Here is a 24,369-nt window from a genome sequence, read left to right on the forward strand (position 1 = left end):
TTGATATGGATTAACATGCACAGCACAGCGATCAGTTAGGTAGTTTCCAGGAGGATGACTGGTACCTCTCCAGCTACCAGTCACCACTCACACTACCCTCTTCTTCAAATATACATTTACTGTCAATATATTTAATCACACAAAATGAAAAAAAGTACAATAAAACAACATAAATGGATTAACATGTGTTTTGTCTTCTGAAATATTAGAACTAGTCATTAGACATGAACACACATGAAGACACCAGGGCATATCATATATAATCACACCTATTGATTATAATATACATCAAATAAAAGTCCATTAGATTTCATGGCTGAAGTGTGAAAGTTGAGCAGAATACTTCTATCTGAGATCAGTTCTGTAACGTCATCTGTACAAATTGATTAACAAGATGAGGAACCATCATGTTTAACATATTTATATGGATATTTATTAATGTCAGTGATGTGTTTCTGTCAACATCACATTAATATCAGAATAAATCACAGCCTTTTATCTACTGAACAGCATGTTAGAAAAGCATTAAAACATTAAACTTACACAAAGAAAACTGAAGAATGATAAATATATTTATGATCTGACTTCAGTTAGTTATATAGAAGGAGAGAGCTGCTGTACTCAACATTAAACAGCAGGAGGGGGTCCTCACTGCATTTAAAACCAGAGCTGTTCTCTAATCTGTAGTAATTTATGATGATAAAACATGAAACAAATACAACACAAACAGAAACAGTTATTACATCACAGAGGGCGCTGTTTCCAGGAATTACACATTTAACATATAAAAGATGATTACATTTTTAATCTCATCACATTTTATAGATTAATTTAATACAACTATAATGAAACATTGGATCATCAGTGTGGAACTTGTTTTCTACACAGCTGTCTGCTCTCAGTGATTCTGTTCATCTACTTCATCACTACTTCTTTACCAACACCAATTATTAATCTCTTAGTTTACCAGACTTGTAGCGCAGCGCTGCCTTGATTCCTTCATCTTTATCCATTTTACTTTTCATCTCTTGCAGTTTTTTCTCCTTCACTGCATCTCCTTTCTCCTTCATCTCCTCAATCAGGATGTCCAACTGGACATGAGTGGACAGTGAATTTACATTCAGGGCGATCTGCTCCAATTTGACAACATGCTGAAAGGACTTTTCCAACAACCGATCTTTTTCTTGCTGAAGTGCTTCCATGTCTTTTTTAAGAGTTTCCAAAAGGCTTGACTTGTCCTCACTTTCTGCCTTGTTCTTTTCATAGTTCTCCTTCCTATCCGTTAGAGTCGTCTTAACTTTCCTTGTCTTGGTCACATAGATCCAGGGGTTTTTGGGATGCCTTGATTCATCTGAACACTCACCCTCACAGTCAGTGCATTGTTCTTCCTTCACATGAACTGATGCAGGACACTTCCCGGTACAGACAGTGCAGCGGCCATCTTTCATGACATCACAGTGTTCTGGATACCAGGCCATTGTGCATGGATAGTGACAGTTCTCCTTACAGACAGTACAGCAGACAGCTCCTCCATAATTTAAACTAAGTGCCCACAACCTCCTCTCTCTTACAACTCTTTGTTTAACTCTGTACGGCTCATCAACTTCTTCAGTGAACTTCTTATTCTTCTTCATCTCTTCTTCATGTTTCTTCAGAGCTTCCTCAGTCTGATGGATTTCATTCTGTTTTAGATCAATATCCTTGATGCTCTCCTGCAGGTTGTTGATGCAGGCTGTCAGTCTGGTTTGGGATTTCATAACTTTAATAGTTGTCATCAGGCTCTGATAGGATTGTTGAGTCAGGAAATCAGCAAATTCACCCATATGGTTAATTGTCATTACCCATGCAGCTTTTAGAGCATCCTTATTTTTCTTTGTTTTCTCTCTGCTCTGGTGGTTGTTGAACATAAAATGAACACGCTCACCATCTTCGTCTTTGGCACATTTAATTTTTGCATCCTCAAGAGCTTTCAGAACATTTTCAGGTGTCACACCATCTGAGTGTGAGATGAGGGCAACAATGTTCTTCTCCAGGTCTTTTCCAAACAGAGAGATCACTGAATCAAAGATGTACCTCAGTCGGTCACTCAGTCGATTCTCACTCCCTTTCATCACCAGACCCACTGCATTAATCTCATGAACTCCATCGTCTGACTGGAACAAGTCAGTTAATCTTTGACTGATGATGTCATCATGTTCGATCCCATCAGTGGTTCCATATCCAGGAGTATCGATGATGGTCAGAGAGTAGGGCAGAGGTTTACCTTCAAATCCAAAGATCTGGTACACGATCACATCTGATGTCTGACTTCTTGATTGACTTCTCTTCTCCTCCTCTACGATCTTAAACCAGATATCATCATCCCACTTCACTCCCATGGCGTAGTTGACCAGAGCGTTGATCAGAGTAGATTTTCCTGATCCTGTTTCACCAACAAGTAAGATGGTTTTGTTATTCTTGTTTTGACTTTTTTCACCAAGAGTCATTCTTGTCAGAGTTCCAATGTTCTCTTTCTTTGTTCTCGGAGGTTGAACGTCTTCTTTCTTTGGTTTCAGCTGGTAGATATTGGGATGTCCTGGTTTGATTAAATCACTTATGGAAATGATGTTCCCATATTTGGATGAGGCATATCTGCAGTAAAGACAAGTTCAAACATGGCTGAACATACAATTAAATACATGAAATCACTCTACCTAGCCCCCCCCCCCTCCCATCACCACCGCCATGGCTTTATACCACTGCCAACAAACAAAAACAGTAATTACGCCAAAGAGGGCGCTGTTTCCAGGAATTACACATTTGCATTGAAAAGGTAACTAAATTTATGTATCACAAATTTGCAGGTGATGTTGTCATACGTGGAAGAGTAATTTCTGTAGAAAATTAAAGCCCAGAGCTCAAAAATGAAATGTAATAACAGCACTCTACATACTGGGCCAAAATATTTTACCTTGTGAATGCTCAAACTTAATTATTATTATTATTATTATTATTATTATTAATTAAACTATCTATGAACTAAACTGTTACACATAATCAGATATTATGTCATTATTCACAACAATCAGCTTCATCAACAATTAATAACTAATAAGTAAAATAATATTAGTGCTAAAGGAAATAATTAAATAAAGTCTAAATTGTAAATGTACTCGGACACTGACTCTGTACTTTAGAGACTTTAAAAAGCAGTACTAGTATTATAATGATGTAATAATGTAGTAATACAAGTGACCATAACATACATTTGATCCTGAAACTATTATTTAAAAATGTATCTGGTCTGGTTCTTGCTGTAATCTGGAGGATTTCTTTTAAATAACTGTTTGTTAAGTTCCTATAAATCACTGAAGAAAGTAATGATGGTGATTCAGTCTTCAGTCCACTGATTAAAGTATTGCAATATTTATATATTGCCAGTATCATGAACTGGTTGTCTGGCCACAACATCTCTGTGGGAAAAGAAATGATCCATTGTATTCACACTAAATATGCATTTACAATTATAAAACCTGAAGCTCGCTTATCAACAAGTATAAATATAATAAATAAATAAATATAAACGTTCAGCACAATGTCATTGTTTTTATTTGAATAGAAATTCTAAATAAAACAGAACTGAAATCTTAAGGATTGCCACGCAGGGCGATTTAGCCCTTTCTTTTTAGCTTAAATACCCCTAAACTTGATCTCTGCAGCCCTAAAAAATAATTGCAAAATAAAAAAAATGTGATTGTCAGCCATTAGTCAAAATCACATGAATCTCTAATTTTCAAAAGTTATTGATACTGTATTTTAAATGTCTGCTTTTCTATAGATAAATATCTGATTTAATTTGTAATACCACCTTATCGTTTGTAGTAACGGTCCTGTGGCTTAGCATTAAAGGAAGTTTTCTCTGAATGGGTGGTGTCTTTCTGGTTACATTATTCAGTGTTTCCCCTATCACGATGGTCCAGAATTATGTTAAAATTAGGGCTGTCAAAAAAACGCAGATTAATCCTTTCCATATTGACCTTTCACCCGAAGCTGTTCTAGCCACCATTCGACTGTAAAATGGGAGACGAGAATACGTTGCTACAGGCAACAGAAACATCACTGCACGTGATGCTAGTTAACAATACGGTCAACAGCAGGTAATGTTAGCCTACCGCTAGCTAGCAGCTGGATTAAACACGGTTAAAATCATAGACAGTTAAATAAGTGGTACACCATGGCCCGTGTCTCTGGACAGAGACCAGTGAAGGATATCAGAAGTCTCTTTCCCGGTGCTGGCTGAGCGTTACTGAGCAGCCTCCAACTGAGCTTGAAGACGTAGATGTGACGTGAGCAACCTGTCTGAAAGTGTGAAGTCTTCTGGTAGCTGTGCCGAGAGAAATCTCAATCATTCCCAATCTTACAGAGACGGAGAGCGTAGGTATATGTAAGGAGATAACATAGGCACAGGCTAATTACTGATCACTAACATGCTAGTTAACATTAGTAATTACTGATCACTAACATGCTAGTTAACATTAGTCATTAAACCTAAACAGATAATGGAAGTCCAAACTGCCTGTGAGCTTCTCCTGTACTGTACGGTAATTCCTCTACTGTGTGACAGTAAGTCTCGTGGTTATGACCCAATCGTTAGCCTATTTGTATAAAAGCCATAACGTGAGCTACAAGGTAATGGAGCCTTTTATACATTGTTGTGTTTCTTTAGAAATAAACAATGGACAAATAGTCTTTAAACGCTTCAGATGTAAAGTTATTCTCTGTCAAAGTGACGTTAAAAAGAATGGGAGTCAATGGGATGCTAGCGGCGGGTTAGAGTCTGGTACCATCAAAATGGCGCCATAGGAGCTACGCGTTGTGGGGAGAAGCTTACCCCCTTGGTTAAAATGCAGTCAGCTAACGCTAAATGGTGTAGTCTGACTGTATTTCACTGTAGACTGGAGGATTCCGACACCGGGATGTAACAATCTGCAGCTGCCGTGTCGGAAAAACAAAGATGTTCAATGAAACTGGTAACCTACAGCCTCATGGTGCATTTGTCGTTCAACAGCTATTATAGTGAAATAAGTCATTGTTATAGTTATTATATTATTATTAAATCATTTAATTTTGACCATATGGCCTGAGCAATGAACAAGCCGTTCTATAGTACCCTTCTTTTTTTTTACTTTATTATAATAATAATAATAATAATAATAATAATAATAATAATAATAATAATAATAATTAAAGTTGCGAGCAGCGATGGATGGGCCCTCGCGCCTCTGCGCGCGTCGGGGTTACCGGCGGATGCCGCTCCTTGCGACCGTGCATTCGCTCGGCACTCGGACACCGCAAATCGTCACCAATGAAAAGGGAACTCTCTGCTGAGTTCATTGATAACTCACACAAGGGTCAACCTTAAATGGGTGAAATGTTATGAAAGGGGGCGTGGCTAAAGCATAGAGGGCGGGCCAAACCATCACCAATGAATAAGGAAGTCTCTGCTGAGTTCAATGACACCTCACCCAAGGGTCTACCTTAAACGGTTCAAATGTTATGAAAGGGGGCGCCTGAGTAAGTGGGCGTGGCCATATTATAGGGCGGCTCAGTATCACACGTAGACCACACATTCTGAGTTTCATGTAAATCGGATGATGTTTGTCATATAAGGCGCATTTCCTGTTGCCAGCGGGGGGCGCTATGACCAAAAGTCAATTTTGGCCTGTAGGTGTCCTCAGGCCTGGACCCTTGTCCATCGTGAGAATTTTCGGGCAGATACGACAACGTACACTCAAGTTACAACAACTTCTTTGGTCATCGCTAAACACTCAAAATGGTCGCCACGCCACGCCCACACCGTCTGACCGAAAGTTTTTTTTTTAATAACTTTTCATCGTAAAGGTGTTGGGATGGTACAGACCAAGTTTGAAGTCCATCGGATGAAATCTCTAGGAGGAGTTCGTTAAAGTATAGCACCTTGACTTTTAGGCCTACTTCGTGTTGCCACTAGGGGCGCTATGACTTTAAGTAAATATCGGCCTTTATTTGTCCTCAGGGTTGGACTCTTATGAATCCTGAAAAGTTTCGAGGTAATCGGACAACGTACCTCGAAGTTACACCCACTTCCTGTTTCGTGCGAAATGCACAAAATGGCCGCCCCGCCACGGCCACGCCCTATGACGAAAAGTTTTTCTTTTAACAACTTTTCATCTTTAATATCTTAAGATGGCACAGACCGAGTTTGAAGTTGATCGGATGAAATCTCTAGGAGGAGTTCGTTAAAGTACGACATGTGGAAATGGCCAAAATTTCGAACATTTAATTCAAAATGGCGGACTTCCTGTTGGGTTTAGGGTATGGCTCTAATGAAGGTTTTTGTACATCTTGACATGTTACATATGTCTACCAAGTTTCGTGAGTCTACGTTAAACGCACTGCAGGGGGTCAATATTCTTAACTTTCTAGGGGGTGCTAGCGAGCCAATTCCTTCAGTTTCAATAGGGCCTTCGCCGCTGTCGGCGCTCGGGCCCTAATAATAATTTATACTTTTTTCCAATAAAAAAATTCCAATGTTTTCACTTTGTTGTTATTACACACAGGTCTGAATTACTCACACATCCTCAGTACCTACACATGCACTAATGGAGAGATGTCAGAGTGAGGTAGCTGCCCATGGAAAGGCGCTCCGAGCAATTGGGGGTTCGGTGCTTTTGCTCAAGGGCACCTTGGTAGTGCCCAGAAGGTGAACTGGCACCTCTCCAGCTACCAGTCCACCACCATACTTTGGTCGCGATGGGGACTTGAACCAGCCACCCTCCAGTTCCCAACCCAACTCCGTACAGACTGAGCTACTGCCACCCCCAAATTTAACAATAAATATTAACAAGTATTGTTTCAGGCACAGGCACCGTTTTAAAAGTACCACTTTAGCACCGGTATCGAAAAAAAACAACAAATGATACTAACCCAACCCTATTCCTGAAGCACTTTTGAACTTATTTCCTCAGCATATTAGGTCATATTGTTGATTGTTATGGTCATCATTTGAACAGTGAAAATAATTAAAAACAATTTTTTTAACTTTAATGTCACTAATGCAGATTATTCATTGATTCATTTGAATTGAAATATTTAAAATACTTTCACAGCAAAAATTGTGTATGCGATTAATTTAGATTAAGAGTGTGTAATTAATTCGATACATTTTCCTAATCGTCTAATCGATTGACAGCCCAGTAGAAAGTTAAAGCGCCAATATCATGCTCATTTTATTTTAAGGTTGTACCAGAATAGGTTTACATGGTTTAATTATCATAAAACACCATATTTTTGTTGTACTGCACATTGCTGCAGCTCCTCTTTTCACCCTGTGTTCAGGTCTCTGTTTGAGCTACAGAGTGAGACACTTTGATTCCATCTTTGGAGGGAGTCGCACATGCGCAGTAGCCAGGTAAGGACTACGCTGGACTAACGCTGCTTTACATCGGCTAGCTGTTTCTCCAACTGCAGACAGTCAACTTTGTGTGGAATACCTGCAGAACAGGGACATGGAAGTAGTTCCTTTGTAGATTATGGTGAATTTTTGTGTGTTAACCACCATAATCTACAAAATAAATTGTATAGAACCAGGGCCGCAATAGCGCCCTGTTCTCTACATCCTTGTAATTCAGTGTATTTTGTAAAATATCACTATTTCCAAGTGTTGCTTCACAATGTAGATTTATTGAAAAAGTTAACATCTTAACAACCCAATGATGTTGAATAATATCAGTTTCTGTGCTGTAATCACAGATTAAATAAAGAACAAGATATATTGTATTGCACTTTCTAATGACATCTATTTTTTCCTTTGAATATTTCATACAACTTTCATAATGGGTCACAAGTAATATTTGGGCATAAAAAGTGACAGTAATCTGATCATGTTTGCTTGTTCCCACACTGTGATACAACAGTTTACAGTAGATGTGCCATCCACACTGACAGCAGCTATCCCTAATGCACACTACTGGCTCTGCTTCTGACACTAAATCACATTATTCATAGTCATAAGTCATAATTCTCAGTACAAATCTCTCCTTTTTACAAAGCTTTCTAATCAAGTCAAGTCAGTGTCATTATGGTAGTGCCGAATCATCTGGCATCATTAATTATCCCAGGGCATTTTTCATATAGAGCAGGTCAACATCACACTCTTATTAATTCTTATAATATTCAGTCAATGATCAACCCTAGCTGCCCAAACTGGAGTTCTGGGCTCATATAGCTGCTGCTTGGTAACCTTACTGGCTCTTCATTGTCACTGTTAGGAGCAAACTGGACTAGTAGCTGCTGCGGAGCTAAGAACAAGTTTGATACAAACATAGACGCTGGTTTGCAGGCACTTCTCCTAACTAACTTAGCTTACCGTCTCATCCTCCAACAAGCACCAGTGACTTGTGTACGCTGACGTATTATTATTATTTTTTTAGCAGGGTGCTGCCGTCGGAGGACTCGGAACATAAATAGGTCATCATTAACCAGGCTGCACTCTGCGAATGGGCTGCATGAATGAAGAGAACGGTGGGCTGCAAGAAAAAATAAATACTGTAAATACAAAAAGTGGGCTGTGAGTGCAGGCAGCATAGGGACAGCATCCATAATATTCAACTATGATTTCAACCCAGTACCATACGTGAACACCGGCCCTCAAAACCAAACAACCAGACCGGCCCACCGGGAATTCTCCCGGTGCTCCCGATTAGCCAATCCGGGCCTGTATAGAACTACTAATATGTCCCTCGTCTGCAGGTATTCAATGCAAAGTTGGAAGTGCACACTCATTTAGAAGAAGTCTCCCAGCTAATCCTGCCTTGTACTGACCGAAGTTGGAGAAAAAGCTAACTGATGTGGTATTAGCTAAAGTTAGTTAGCACCAGTTTTGGGAATAACGCACTACAAAGTCACGCGTTACACCAATCGAATCGAAGTACAGGGATAATGTAGAAGCGGTTGTTATAGCGAATACAACTCCACCAGGTTGATCAGGACCCCAACGCCTTTTTGCACAGCGGCTGCAGTTGACACATCTGTAACATTTAACATGTTGCAATGTAAACTAACTAATTAGCGCTGTATTGTCCGTACGGCTATTACTGTGTAGCGATCATAGACTGTATATGAAGATGTAGCGATGGCGCTCACCAGAACTGCTGTCATTGCTTGAATTGGACGGCAGAAGTTGATCCATGTTTTCCACACTTTTTGACACAGCTGATAACTTATCTGGACTTCTTTCAGCGGATTGATAGCTAGATAGTGCGAATAAAATGAGCTTTCTCTCCAAAGCTAGAGTTTACACGGACTGCAGTGCAGCCGATAAGCCAGGCAGAGCTGAATAAATTGATTGCTAGGTATGTTGTCAATGACATGATTACAATAAATAGGTCTAACAATTAAATTGTTTGACTGTTCAGTACTTTTCATATTTACATTTAAAAAGCAGACATAAAAGTAACTTAAAAGTAACTTTCCCTAGTAACTTAACGTATGACTTACTAATTACTTATGATAAACAGTAATTGGTAAAGTAAAAGAAGTAACTAGTAACTATAACTAATTACTAATTTTCATTAACTTGCCCAACACTGGTTAGCACACACCAAATGTTTCGGCCAATGACTCAAACGGCCCTGCAGATTTTGAACAGCTCACCCGGAGACTGAAGGCAGGACACATTCAGCAACCATATCTCACTCAGAACACCATGGATGGATTTTTATCAAAGTGTGTATGTGTGTGGAAGCACCAGAGACACAAAATAACTCCCCAAATCCCAGAAAAAGTGATTTGTTTTCATAATATGGGCCCTTTAAAAGGGTGCCAGGCACCCCCTAAAGCTCTGTTCCTAGAGTCGTCCCTGATTGCCACTTTAGTTTATACTGAATACTGACGAAATTCAAACTGTAAATATACTATAGTTATGCTGAAAGTGGAGCTAGCTAGCTAGCTGCGATATTTCCCCATTGTATTGAATGGGACATACAGTGCCTTGCGAAAGTATTTGGCCCCCTTGAACGTTTCGACCTTTTGCCACATTTCAGGCCTCAAACATAATGATGTAAAACTGTAATTTTTTGTGAAGAATCAACAACAAGTGGGTCCCAATTATGAAGTGGAACGAAATTCATTGGCTATTTCAAACTTTTTTAACAAATAAAAAACTGAAAAAGTGGGCGTGCAAAATTATTCAGCCCCTTTACTTTCAGTGCAGCAAACTCTCTCCAGAAGTTCAGTGAGGATCTCTGAATGATCCAATGTTGACCTAAATGACTAATGATGATAAATAGAATCCAGCTGTGTGTAATCAAGTCTCCGTATAAATGCACCTGCTCTGTGATAGTCTCAGAGGTCTGTGTAAAGCGCAGAGAGCATCATGAAGAACAAGGAACACACCAGACAGGTCCGAGATACTGTTGTGGAGAAGTTTAAAGCCGTATTTGGATACAAAAAGATTTCCCAAGCTTTAAACATCCCAAGGAGCAATGTGCAAGCGATAATATTGAAGTGGAAGGAGTATCAGACCACTACAAAATTCTACGAAGATCCGGGCTCGTCCCTCTAAACTTTCAGCTCATACAATGAGAAGACTGATCAGAGATGCAGCCAAGAGGCCCATGATCACTCTGGATGAACTGCAGAGATCTACAGCTGAGGTGGGAGACTCTGTCCATAGGACAACAATCAGTCGTATACTTCACAAATCTGGCCTTTATGGAAGAGTGGCAAGAAGAATGCCATTTCTTAAAGATATCCATAAAAAGTGTCGTTTAAAGTTTGACAAAAGCCACCTGGGAGACACACCAAACATGTGGAAGAAGGTGCTGTGGTCAGATGAAACCAAAATCGGCAACAATGCAAAACGTTATGTTTGGCGTAAAAGCAACACAGCTCATCACCCTGAACACACCATCCCCACTGTCAAACATGGTGGTGGCAGCATCATGGTTTGGGCCTGCTTTTCTTCAGCAGGGACAGGGAAGATGGTTAAAATTGATGGGAAGATGGATGGAGCCAAATACAGGACCATTCTGGAAGAAAACCTGATGGAGTCTGCAAAAGACCTGAGACTGGGACGGAGATTTGTCTTCCAACAAGACAATGATCCAAAACATAAAGCAAAATCTACAATGGAATGGTTCACAAATAAACATATCCAGGTGTTAGAATGGCCAAGTCAAAGTCCAGACCTGAATCCAATCGAGAATCTGTGGAAAGAACTGAAAACTGCTGTTCACAAACGCTCTCCATCCAACCTCACTGAGCTCGAGCTGTTTTGCAAGGAGGAATGGGCAAAAATGTCAGTCTCTCGATGTGTAAAACTGATAGAGACATACCCCAAGCGACTTACAGCTGTAATCACAGCAAAAGGTGGCGCTACAAAGTATTAACTTAAGGGGGCTGAATAATTTTGCACGCCCAATATTTCAGTTTTTTATTTGTTTAAAAGGTTTGAAATATCCAATGAATTTCGTTCCACTTCATGATTGTGTCCCACTTGTTGTTGATTCTTCACAAAAAATTACAGTTTTATATCTTTATGTTTGAGGCCTGAAATGTGGCAAAAGTTCGAAAAGTTCAATGGGGCCGAATACTTTCGCAAGGCACTGTATATGTGATATATGCGATATGTGATATGCTTGCTATCATTGTGGCTCAGGTAAAACATGAACACTACATAAAGAGATAGAATGCCGTAGAATTTTATTTCACTATCTAGTTTAGCATCCAGTCATAACGGAAAAGAACTTAACTACTTGAAAATAGTTTTTTTATGGGCCTACATGACATGGTTTGGATCGGTCCAAAGACTTGCATACTCTTCATTACCGATAACAACTCTAGAGAAATGCTATGCAATATATAGAGAGGATTATTCCTCGATGCAGAGGCTGAGGGTTTGAATCCGACCTGCGGCAGGTTTCCTACATGTCTCCCCCCCTCTCTCTCCCCCTTCATGCTGTCCTGGTGATTAAAGGTGGAAATGCACGAAAAATAATCTTAAAAACAATTAAATGATATTACAGAACTCAACAGAAGAAAAACAGAGGGAGGTGAGGAGGAGGAATGTGGAAATTGCCGTTGGCTGCCACCCAGGGTCTATATTGACTCTTTACTACGTCTCAGCATCATATACATTGTGTTATAACTGATCTACCTCACTTACTAGACCACTAGACTGTTTATTGACTTATTACTACAGCTCAGCATCATATACATTGTGTTATAACTGATCTACCTCACTTACTAGACCACTAGACTGTTTACTGACTCTTTACTACATCTCAGCATCATATACATTGTGTTATAACTGATCTACCTCACTTACTAGACCACTAGACTGTTTATTGACTCTTTACTACATCTCAGCATCATATACATTGTGTTATAACTGATCTACCTCACTAACTAGACCACTAGACTGTTTATTGACTCTTTACTACATCTCAGCATCATATACATTGTGTTATAACTGATCTACCGCACTTACTAGACCACTAGATTAACTGTTTATTGACTCTTTACACCATCTCAGCAGTGATATAGACTCTCTGTTCATGTATACTGCACATTCGGTTATTTATTCTTTATTCACAATACCATTTGAAATATTACAATGATACAGCTGGGGGGGTACAAGATTAATTGGGTAGAGTAAATGGGTCCCCCAAAGAAGCTAAAAAGCTTATAGGTGGGGGCCCATGATTCAATAGAAAATAGTGGTAGAAATTATATAATACATAATTACCAGAAATGATGAGACTGGTTGCACGCGAAAGGCGCACTAGTACATACATAACATTACATACACATACAATCATACACACACATCCCAGTAGTCCATGAAAGAACAGTTTATATTAGATGTAGGTTAATAAAAAATATTTTTTTAGTTGTCTTTAATCCATACATCCATCGACTTACTCACTCCTCACTACTTGCCAGCATTTGTAATGCCCACTAATTCTGCACTTTATGTAGCACATTGTATTCTGTGTTCTTGTTCTGTATTGAATGTGAGACCATTTGTTGTTTTGCATGCCTACGCTTTTCTTGGTCAGGCTGCCGTTGCAAATGAGAACCTGTTCTCAACGGCCTACCTGGTTAAATAAAGCTTAAATAAATAAAGGGCCAGTCTTGGTGGTAATGAAGGGTTTAAGGCAGTGCTATTGCTCCAAGTTGCCGTGCGGCTTCTCTAAATAACTTACTTGAGGAATTCATGAAATATTGGGTAATAAAATACATAACATGCAAAGATATGAAACAAAGTAATTCTCTCAGGTCTCTTTTGACCCCTGTTGTACATCAGAGGGTTTAAAACCAGGGAGCAGGTGGTTTATTGCTTTAAACATTATTGGTGCTGTTTGAAAATGAACCAGATCAGTGAATATCAATGATTATGATTTGAAGAATAATGAATATGTGTGATCCCTATAACCGGTATAGAGCTCAACAGTCCTCAGAGCTCGGGGTCGGTCTACCTCAGATTGTCTTTAGACATTATCTCTGATAATCAAATCAATCCATCAATCCATCAGTCCATCAATCAATCCATCAATATCAATCAATCAATCAATCAATCAATGAGATTGTTACTTCCAGAAACACACTGTTGAGCTCTATTATGAATTATTCTTATGGCTCCTTTTTGCAATATATAAAGTGATGATAGTTAACATGTATAAGTATTGTGATAAATCTCTCTGATGTAGTGAATTGTCTCATCATGTAGTAAAATGTGATCCAGCAGTGTTTAACACTAAAACTGTGCTGTTTTAGCAAGTAATACTCACGTTGCCATGGTAACGGCTTCCCAGGAGTTGAGATGGAGAACCTTGTGAGTTTTCTGGAAGAACAAGTCAGTGATCAACCACAGTGAGTTTGATACGAGTTACATTCCTGCTTTATGACATCACTTTAATCAGAGTTAATAACAGACACAATAACTCTAAAATAAAAATATCTTCTTGAGAGAGAAACCATAACATTCAATTTATCTCAATATTCATTACAGAATCATTTATCAAGTTCAAACACTAACCAGAGTTAAATCAGAGGTGTCTGTATATGGAAACTTCTTTCTAAACTCCATCTTTAGATACTTTTTAAGTCTTTTTAAATGCTCGACCAACAACAACAACACAGTTAGAGCTGTTAAACATTTCACATTATGGACATTTTGTGTCTGTGTGTGTGTGTGTGTGTGTGTGTGTGTGTGTGTGTGTGTGTGTGTGTGTGTGTCTGTGTGTGTGTGTCTGTGTGTGTGTATTTAGGTTTAGTGGTTCTTACCTGTGTGTGTGTGTGTGTGTGGGTGTGTGTGTGTTGTGGGTGTGTGTATGTGTGTGTGTGTGTCTGTGTCTGTGTGTCTTTGTGTGTGTCTGTGTGTCTTTGTGTGTGTGTGTGTGTGTGTGTGTGTGTGTGTGTGTGTGTCTGTGTGTTCTTTGTGTGTATGTGTTTGTGTGTATGTGTGTGTGTGTGTGTGTGTCTGTGTGTGTGTGTGTGTGTGTGTGTGTGTGTGTCTGTGTGTCTTTGTGTGTGTGTTTGTGTGTGTGTGTGTGTGTCTGTGTGTTACGGCCTCCATTAAAAGGAACAAATAAAGACTCAAAAGGGAATGGAGGATGCAACATATATAAAAAGAAGGATGCCAAACACCATGTTAACAATAATCCAACAAGCTTTATTAAAGGTCCCATGGGATGAAAATTTCACTTTATGATGTTTTTAACATTAATATGAGTTCCCCAGCCATGCATGGTCCCCCAGTGGCTAGAAACGGTGATAGGTGTAAACCGAGCCCTGGGTATCCTGCTCTGCCTTTGAGAAAATGAAAGCTCAGATGGACCAATCAGGAATATTCTCCTTATGAGGTCATAACAAGCAAAGTTACCTCCCCTTTCTCTGCTTTGCCCGCCCAGAGAATTTGGCCAACCCATGAGAGAGAGAGAGAGAGAGAGAGAGAGAGAAGAGAGAGAGAGAGAGAGAGAGAGAGAGAGAGAGAGATCATGGCTTTCTCTCTCTCCTCCAATACCACAGACACAGAAATGGCACATCCTAAGGAAAGCTCATTGTGAGACTGGTTCTAGTGGCTGTAGTTCTGCACCAAAGCTGAATTTCGGAAAGAGACTTCAGATACAGTATTAGGGGACCACTAAGGTCTATATAAAAGAGACTTCAGATACAGTATTAGGGGACCACTAAGGTCTATATAAAAGAGACTTCAGATACAGTATTAGGGGACCACTAAGGTCTATATAAAAGAGAGACTTCAGATACAGTATTAGGGGACCACTAATGTCTATATAAAAGAGACTTCAGATACAGTATTAGGGACCACTAAGGTCTATATAAAAGAGACTTCAGATACAGTATTAGGGGACCACTAAGGTCTATATAAAAGAGACTTCAGATACAGTATTAGGGGACCACTAAGGTCTATATAAAAGAGACTTCAGATACAGTATTAGGGGGACCACTAAGGTCTATATAAAGAGACTTCAGATACAGTATTAGGGGACCACTAAGGTCTATATAAAAGCATCCAAAGAGCACCATGTCATGGGACCTTTAAATAAGTAAGAAAAGTGCCCAACGCATGAGCCTCTGATTTGCATTATGCATCTGATTAATAAAAACAAGAGGATTGTGGTCAGTGTAAATGATGAGCCGGAGCACTAGCAGAACCCACATAAACCTCAAAGTGTTTCAGAGCCAATACAAGGGCCAAACGCCTCCTTTTCCATAGTGGAGTACACAAGTTGATGCCGGTTAAATTTCTTGGGAAATACAATACTGGGTGCTCCACGCCATCATCTCCATCTTGAAGAAGGACCGCGACCCGCCCCTGCATTACTCCGCATCAACAGACATTTTAAACGGACGGTCAAATGCCGGAGCAGCCAGGACTGGGGCATGAGTCAGCAAAGCCTTTATGCAATCAAACGCCCGCTGATAACTCCCAGACCAATGGAAACGTACTTTCGGACTCAACAGATCGGTAAGTGGGGTGGCAACTGCGGAGAAGTTTTTACAAAAACCGAGCCGTGCGGCGCGAACCAGGAGGAGGGAAGGACAGGATTGCTTCAACTTTGACTTGACCCCGACCCACAATTTTCCCCAAATACTGTACAGTAGCCTGACCAAATTCGCATTTCGCCAAATTGAGTGTGAGATTAGCGTCACGCAGCCTTCCAAACACTGCATGAAGCTGCTGAATGTGTTCATCCCATGAACCAGAGTAGATTACAATATCGTCCAAATAAGCTTCACACCCGACAAACCCGATAAGACGAAGTTTACCAAGCTGAAAGTAGCGACGCGTTCACGCGCGAAATGGCATCACTGTATACTGCAAGAAAGCGTCAGGGGTCACAAATGCAGAAATCTCCCTCGCCAGAGGAGTTAGGGGCACCTGCCAATACCCCTTTAACAGGTGGAAGTTTTGTCACAAAAAATTGGCACCGCCAACATTGTCAACACAATCCTCAACCCGGGAAGAGGATAACAATCTGGCTGTGACCCCATTCACCTTTCTAAAATCTGTGCAGAATCTGTCAGAGCCATGGGCTTAGCAGCTAGGAGACACCCGAACTCCACGGACTAGAGCTAAGCTCCCCAATGCCGCTCTCCAACACATAATCAACCTGCTCCGCAAGCGGAGGCTTGCTGGGATTGAACTCGGTAGGGATGCTGCTTTATTGGCGGTGAACCACCCACATCAATGTCATGCTGCAGCACATGGGTTTTAGTTGGCACATCTGAAAATAGAGATATGAGAACTTATTAAACTGACCACATCCTCATGCTGAATCGGAGTCAAATCGCGGAAACGCTCATCAAGTTTGGACAAAATTTCGAATTTTTCAACCGTCCCTGAACAACGGCACAGGATGGACCAACAACATCCTCACCATCAGACATGGTCAAAGCTGTCAGGGCCACAGCGGAATCAGCACGGACAAGACCACAGTTGTCTGGGCCTCAATCATTTCAGCACTGGACAAGCGCCACAACCGCTTTGACCGCACTGACAGAGGACTGAGGGTCCCCTTCTCTGTCAGATATGGCTTTAACATATTCATGTGACACAATCTACTTTGCCCGCCGATCCGATGTGGCAACTATATAGTCCCGGTCGCTCACTTTACGTTGGACTACATAAGGGCCGCGCGAGCCTGCAAGGCAGAACCAGGAATGGGCAGTAATACCAACACCTTGTCACCTGGACTGAAAGATCTACTCTTAGCATCCGAATCAAACCACCTTTTCATTTTCGTTTTGCACGGACAAGTTCTGTTTTGCCAATTCACAAGCACGGTGAAGCTTAAAACGAAAATTGCTGAAAAATCAAACGAGTTTTGTGAGGTATCGTTACCCAACCATTTCTCCTGCAAGAGTTTAAGAGGGCCACACGGTATGTGCAAACACCAACTCCGCTGGACTAAAGCCCAAGGACTCCTGAACCACCTCACGGGTAGCAAAAAGAGGAGGTGGACACCCTCATCCCAATCCTTACTGGACTCAAGACAGTAAGTGCGGAGCATAGACTTTAAAGTCTGATGAAATCGTTCAATCGCCCCTGACTCTCTGGATGATATGCGCTAGAGCAACAATGAGTGACGTCAAGCTGCTTCATTACTTGTGCAAAAATTCTTGACATGAAATTGGAACCCTGGTCAGTTTGTATTATCCTAGGCAACCCAAACACAGAAAAGAACTTCAGCAGTGCTTTCACAACGTTCTTAGTCTTGATATTACGCAATGGAATGGCTTCAGGAAACCGAGTTGCTGAACACATAATAGTCAAAGAAACTTGTTGCCTGATTTCAGCGTGGCAAGGGACCAACACAGTCAAGAATCACCCGTTCAAATGGTTCCGTCATGATGGAAATTGGACAAAGCGGGAATGGCGGAATGGTTTGATTTGGTTTGTCCAATATCTGACAGAAATGACATGTTTTACAGTACTGTTGCACATCACGTTTCAATCCCGGCCAGAAAAACACTGCAAAACGCGATCATATGTTTTATTCACTCCTAGATGGCCCTTCGCGGATTATCCGTGGCGAGTTTGAGAATTTCATGCCGGTAAGTCTTCCGGTACTATAATTTGAGTACCACCACCCCAATCATCTGTGCGCGGACAGATCGCGGCGGTATCCACATTTACGCGAGAGCACCCCGTCCTTCAAAAGTAACCGGTGGACATTTTCTCAACTTCATCCACTGAAACAACGGTATCAAAACAAGAAGCTAATGACAAATCATGTTTTTGTTCAACCATCAGCTGCTCCCGTGACATGCATACTTTAGATCTAGGCTCCATCTCAGGAGAAGAAACAGCCCGACGCCACAGGAGTGAGTACTGATAGAGACGGAGCGGAGAAGAGACTGCTGACAAAGAAGCCAAAATGTCAGAGTCAGCTAAGAAACTGTCAGCCAATTCCACCTCCCCCGTCATCAGGCAACCCTTGCTTCTGTCCCGTAGACATCGCACCCAGTGAAGCGCAAACTGAAAAAACCTCTGGGAACCTCTGCTCCAGATCATCTGGGTGTTCCAGAAAGGGGAACAGCAGTTACTTCAGGATTCAATAACACTTTACCCCCAGCCAAATCATTACCCAAAATGAAGGACACCCCCTCAATAGGAAATTGAGGGCGCACTCCCTACCACTACACGCCCATTCACCAACTCAGTGTCAAGGTGAATAGCATGCAACGCACGCCCACAAACTGCATACGAAAGCCTCGAACCAGAGCTTCAGAATTGACAGAAGCTTTATCTGAAAATGGCAGCACGCCTTCCAGAATGACTGACTCGCGAGGCTGCACTATCCCTCAGGATGGTAACAGGGACTTTGGGGTCCCCCTCTGACAACGATACAAAACCCTTCATGATAAAGGGGGAGCATACACGGCGAAATCAGGTTTAACTGAAATGGGTTTTATAGCCAAAAACTGTTGTTCTGGAAAACATTCTGTTTTCATCAAATGTACTGCCTTTGGAGATCTATTCTGTTTATTCAAGGCAAAACAGTGACTTATGGTGTGGCCACTCTTTTTACAATAAAAACAGACTGGTCTGTCTTTAGCATCCACCACTTCCCTACGGTCAGCCCTAATCTCGCCCTGAAAGTTTGATTTTACAGGAGAGCATAAGGTTTGGCTGCAGGAACACCACGATCAAAGACAAGTGAGGTTTTACAAAGGTGTCTCTTTGTAAAAGAAGGTACTCATCAGCTAGAACAGCGGCATCAGAGACCTTAGGTACCTTCTGTTCATTAATATAAGTAGAAAATTTTGTCTGGCAAACAATTCTTAAAATCTTCCAGCAATAACAGATACGCAGCCCAGCAAAATCAGTGACATTCTGAGACTGGCACCAACAGTCAAACATAACTTCCTTGTCACGGCCAAACTCAACATAAGTTTGGCTATCAGTTTTGAACCGCCAAAACTTTTGCGATATGCCTCGGGCACCAGTTCATATGCCCTCAGCACAGCTGCTTTGACTTTGGCACAATCTAGACTCAACTCCGTGACAAAGATGCATAGGCGTCTTGAGCCTTGCCAGTGAACACACACTGCAAAAGCAGTGGCCAAACATGCCTGGGCCACTTTAAAGTGTTTGCGCACGCTCAAACAAAATGAAGTACTTGTCCACATCCATCCCACCAAAGGGAGGAACCAAACGAATACACTTATTAATATCAAATTCATGTGGCACCATGGATGAGGAGGGGAAGATCTCTCCTGCATGTCAAGCTCCTTCAAACGCGCCTGTCTGTCAACCTCAATTTTACGGGATTGCAGCTCATAATCAAGCTCCTTCTCCTTTACAGCCAGCAGCGACGCATTTCAAGTTCTACCTCCTTCAAACGGAGATGTACCTCCGCATCATCTTTCCTTGAAGGAGAACTCATGGTGGCAACACCAGTGTCAGAAGGCAACACCCTTTAACAATCAAAGCAGCCACCAACTCGGACTTTAGCACATTCTTTTTCGCCTGTTTAGGCACAGCGATACCAAAATAATCGGCAATAACAACCAAATGCTCTTTTGTACAAGGATGTAACTTATCAAGGCTTGGTTGCACTACAAAGTCATCAACATTAAACTCCACTTTCAGGACCAAACGCAAAATAGAACCTCCCCTGCCGAGTCAGAGAAGAATAACGGGCTGATATACACCACCAAAATTGTCACAGCACACTAAAACTCAAGGAGCAGCAGCACCAAAACAATGGCATCAAACGTGTGCAAGAATCAGCAACACGGCACACAAAAAAGGTAGGCAATGTGAAAACACGGCAAACAACACAAAGTATCGCAGTAACTTCCTTAGTGTCAAACCACGCTTCAATTAACACGAGAGGAAACAAACTATGATACAGTTTACCGCACACAAGTAACTTTGCCAAAAGCAAAAATACAGTTACACGCTGAGGCAAAAAGCAAAGCCATCAACGCTCCACTACACCACAAAGCCTACAAATACCATCCATGCGAAAACGCATCCCGGCGAGCCCCCAAATATGTTACGGCCTCCATTAAAAGGAACAAATAAAGACTCAAAAGGGAATGGAGGATGCAACATATATAAAAAGAAGGATGCCAAACACCATGTTAACAATAATCCAACAAGCTTTATTAAATAATAAAGACTCCCAAAAGTAACAAACCAAAAAGAAACAAAAGGGACTGGAGACCCCGGCCCAAAAAGAACAAAAGATGGGAAGACGCTGGACCAACCTCGCAGTGGGCCTCCCCGCGTCTCCCCTAAACTAACTGAAAGGGTAAACTAATCCTAGAACAAACAAAAAGAACGAATAACTGAACTACCGGTAATCTCCAGCCCAAACTAAAACAATAAACTAAAACAACAAAACTCCAGCACCTAAATGTGCATGGAGGTTGGGAAAATGACAGACCTGCTTGTGGAGAAAAAGGAAGATGAGGAGACAACTCCTCACTGGTGTGCTGCCAGTGTGCTCTGCCCTTGTTCTCTCCACTCTCTGCCTTCTTATCACCTCCCCCACTCTACCTGAGCACTGATTACGCTCAGGTGTGCAACAGGTAGAGCGGGAGGAGGACAGAATAGGAAACAGAGAGAGAGAAAGAATCAAGACACACAAAAGAGGCACATGTAACACTGTGTGTGTATTTAGGTTTAGTGGTTCTTACCTGTGTTTTTGTTTTTTTTTTTTTGTTTTCCTGTGTGTGTGTGTGTGTGTGTGTGTGTGTGTGTGTGTGTGTGTGTGTGTGTGTGTGTGTGTGTGTGTGTGTGTAGGTTTAGGGGTTCTTACCTGTTTGGTGAATCAGGTACAGCAGCTCTGATCTCTCAGTCTGTCTGATCAGCCTCTGAGTCGTTTATCTGAAATCACATGATGAGAGAAACCAATCAGACTGCATTCTGACCTCCTGGGGCCTCCAGGGGCCTCCTGGGTCCTCCAGGCCTCTCTGGACCTTTGACATATATAAAATGGACCAGCAGACCCCGTGTCTCTGGTCTGAGACCAGTGAAGGATATCAGAAGTCTCTTTCCCGGTGCTGGCTGAGCGATACTGAGCAGCCTCCAACTGAGCTTGAAGACGTAGATGTGACGTGAGGAGAACTCTAAATACAGCATCTCCAATTTAATTTATTTTTATTTATTGTTTCTTTTTAAGCTAATCTTACTTTATACTTTATACATGTATTATTTATGTCTTATTGTAACTATGTTACTTTATACTTTATACATGTATTATTTATGTCTTATTGTAACTATGTTACTTTATACATGTATTATTTATGTCTTATTGTAGCTATGTTACTTTATACTTTATACATGTATTATTTATATCTTATTGTTACTATGTTACTTCATACTTTATTTATGTATTATTTATGTCTTATTGTAACTATGTTACGTTATACTTTATACATGTATTATTTATGTCTTATTGTAACTATGTTACTTTATACTTTATACATGTATTATTTATGTCTTATTGTTACTATGTTACTTTATACTTTATACATGTATTATTTATGTCTTATTGTAACTATGTTACTTTATACTTTATACATGTATTATTTATGTCTTATTGTAACTATGTTACTTTATACTTTATACATGTTTTATTTGTCTTATTGTAACTATGTTATTTTATATGGCTGGAAGTGGATCCAGCCAGCGTTCAGCGCCTCTTTATAAAGGTGTGCACCAACAAGTCAACAGGCCCAGATGGACTACCAGCTTTCCTGCTCAAAAACTGTGCAGAGGAACTAACACCAGCATGGTGTCCCATATTCCAACGGTCTCTGGACACACACACTGTTCCAGTTTCATGGAAGAAATCTATTGTAACACCAGTCCCTAAAAAGCCCTCCGCCTCAGTCAATAATGACTTTCGTCCCATAGCTTTGACCCCTATTTTAATGAAATGCCTTGAGAAAATTGTAGTGTCCCAGCTTAAGGCAGAGGTTGAGCCGGTGTTGGACACGTGGCAATTTGCCTATACACATGAACGCAGCATCTCGCATCTTACTTCTAAACACCTTGAGGATACAAAAGCCTATTCTAGAATATTGTTTGTTGATTTTAGTTCAGCATTTAATACTGTGCAACCTTATCTGCTTTTAAAGAAATTGAATAATATGCATGTTAACCCTGCAAATGGTTTTATTCTTTTTTGACTAATAGGACACAACAGGTGAAAGTCAACGGCACGCTGTCAGAGGTTAAACATAGTAACACGGGGTCCCACAAGGTTCTGTGGTATCACCCATACTTTTAACATTGTATACCAATGACTGCAGGACAGTACACCCAAATAAATATATTATAAAATTTGCAGATGATACTGCAATTTTGAGCCTTCTTCAGAAGGACATAAATCCGTCTGTGTACCGTGATGAGATAGACACATTTATTAAGTGGTGTGACACCAACCATCTCATCTTAAATATCACAAAAACACAGGAGATGATCTTTGACCCAAGGCAAGTGATTGACCATGAGCCGGTCATCATAAAAAATCTGAAAATCATCCAGGTCGTGTCTTACAAATTTTTAGGTGTCCATATAGACAATCTTCTCTGCTGGAAAACACACATTGACCACCTGTGTGATAGACTGCAGCAGAGATTATACTTTTTAAGGTGACTGAGACTGTATGGAGTAAGCAGCCAGATCATGCTCATGTTCTACCGGGCGATTCTTATTGTAACTATGTTACTTTATACTTCATGTTTTATTTATGTCTTATTGTAACTATGTTACTTTAAACTTTATACATGTTTTATTTATGTCTTATTGTAACTATGTTACTTTATACTTCATGTATTATTTATATCTTATTGTAACTATTTTACTTTAAACTTTATACATGTTTTATTTGTCTTATTGTAACTATGTTACTTTATACTTTATACATGTTTTATTTGTCTTATTGTAACCATGTTACTTTATACTTTATAAATGTTTTATTTGTCTTATTGTAACTATTTTACTTTATACTTTATACATGTTTTATTTGTCTTATTGTAACTATGTTACTTTATACTTCATGTATTATTTATATCTTATTGTAACTATGTTACTTTATACTTTATACATGTATTATTTATGTCTTATTGTAACCATGTTACTTTATACTTTATACATGTTTTATTTATATCTTATTGTAACTATGTTACTTTATACTTTATTCATGTATTATTTATATCTTATTGTAACTATGTTACTTTATACTTTATACATGTTTTATTTATGTCTTATTGTAACTATGTTACTTTATACTTTATTCATGTATTATTTATATCTTATTGTAACTATGTTACTTTATACTTATACATGTTTTATTTATGTCTTATTGTAACTATGTTACTTCATACTTCATGTATTATTTATGTCTTTGGGGGATCAATAAAGTGATCTGATTCTGATTCATATGACTTTAAAATATCAATTAAAACTACCTGAACCATCTTGTACTACACAGTAAACTGCAGTAGATCAGACAGTATTTAGCAGTATTAGATGTTCTCTGTGTGATGAAGAGGTTTAGTGGTTCTTACCTGTTGGAGAAGAGATGAAGGTGAAGCAGCTCTGAGCACGACCAGTCTTCTCTGTCCTCTGTCTCTTCTCACAGCTTTAAGTACCAACTCAGAGTTATTTCTCTGAAATCACATGATGACAGAAACCAATCACACAGCAGCAGCATATAGAAACTAACTGCGACACAACTTTTAAGTTAACTTTTAATAAGATAATTTCAAACAATTTGGTGTTTTCGTGTTACCCAAAAATTCCAGTAATTCCCCCAGGAGCAGTTAGTGCAACAGTGGCGAGAAAAACTTTCTTTTAGG

The 24,369-nt window shown here is 40.1% G+C and overlaps 2 protein-coding genes across 6 annotated transcripts in view; both read right to left on the minus strand.

Moving 5' to 3' along the window:
* LOC120545322 (molybdopterin synthase catalytic subunit) overlaps positions 1 to 24,369 on the minus strand; it is a 346,107-nt gene that overhangs the window by 44,899 nt on the left and 276,839 nt on the right. The window lies entirely within an intron of this gene.
* Positions 644 to 24,150, minus strand: LOC120545270. 4 transcript variants are annotated; one of them, XM_039779466.1, is made up of 4 exons: positions 24,079 to 24,150; positions 21,321 to 21,388; positions 13,812 to 13,864; positions 644 to 2,631 (listed from the first exon to the last, which is right to left on the minus strand). In XM_039779466.1, exons 3-4 carry the CDS (start codon positions 13,817 to 13,819, stop codon positions 951 to 953), a joined length of 1,689 nt encoding a protein of 562 aa, XP_039635400.1. In that variant the 5' UTR covers positions 13,820 to 13,864; positions 21,321 to 21,388; positions 24,079 to 24,150; the 3' UTR covers positions 644 to 950. The 4 variants fall into 4 exon arrangements, with proteins under 4 accessions (XP_039635400.1, XP_039635401.1, XP_039635399.1 ...); XM_039779467.1 differs by having other exon boundaries at positions 644 to 2,658; XM_039779465.1 differs by lacking the exons at positions 13,812 to 13,864; positions 21,321 to 21,388; positions 24,079 to 24,150 and adding an exon at positions 8,387 to 8,493.

Source organism: Perca fluviatilis, chromosome 17, assembly GCF_010015445.1.
Source record: "Perca fluviatilis chromosome 17, GENO_Pfluv_1.0, whole genome shotgun sequence".
In the NCBI taxonomy this organism is placed as follows: Eukaryota; Metazoa; Chordata; class Actinopteri; order Perciformes; family Percidae; genus Perca; species Perca fluviatilis.

Bases quoted from the DNA above. Each gene is read 5' to 3' on its own strand.
- LOC120545270 (XM_039779465.1), bottom strand. From the start codon at position 8,481: ATGTTCCGAGTCCTCCGACGGCAGCACCCTGCTAAAAAAATAATAATA. The intron at 2,632-8,386 runs GTAAGCTAAGTT...TCTTTACTGCAG, and splicing joins GCTTGTTGGAGGATGAGACG to ATATGCCTCATCCAAATATG.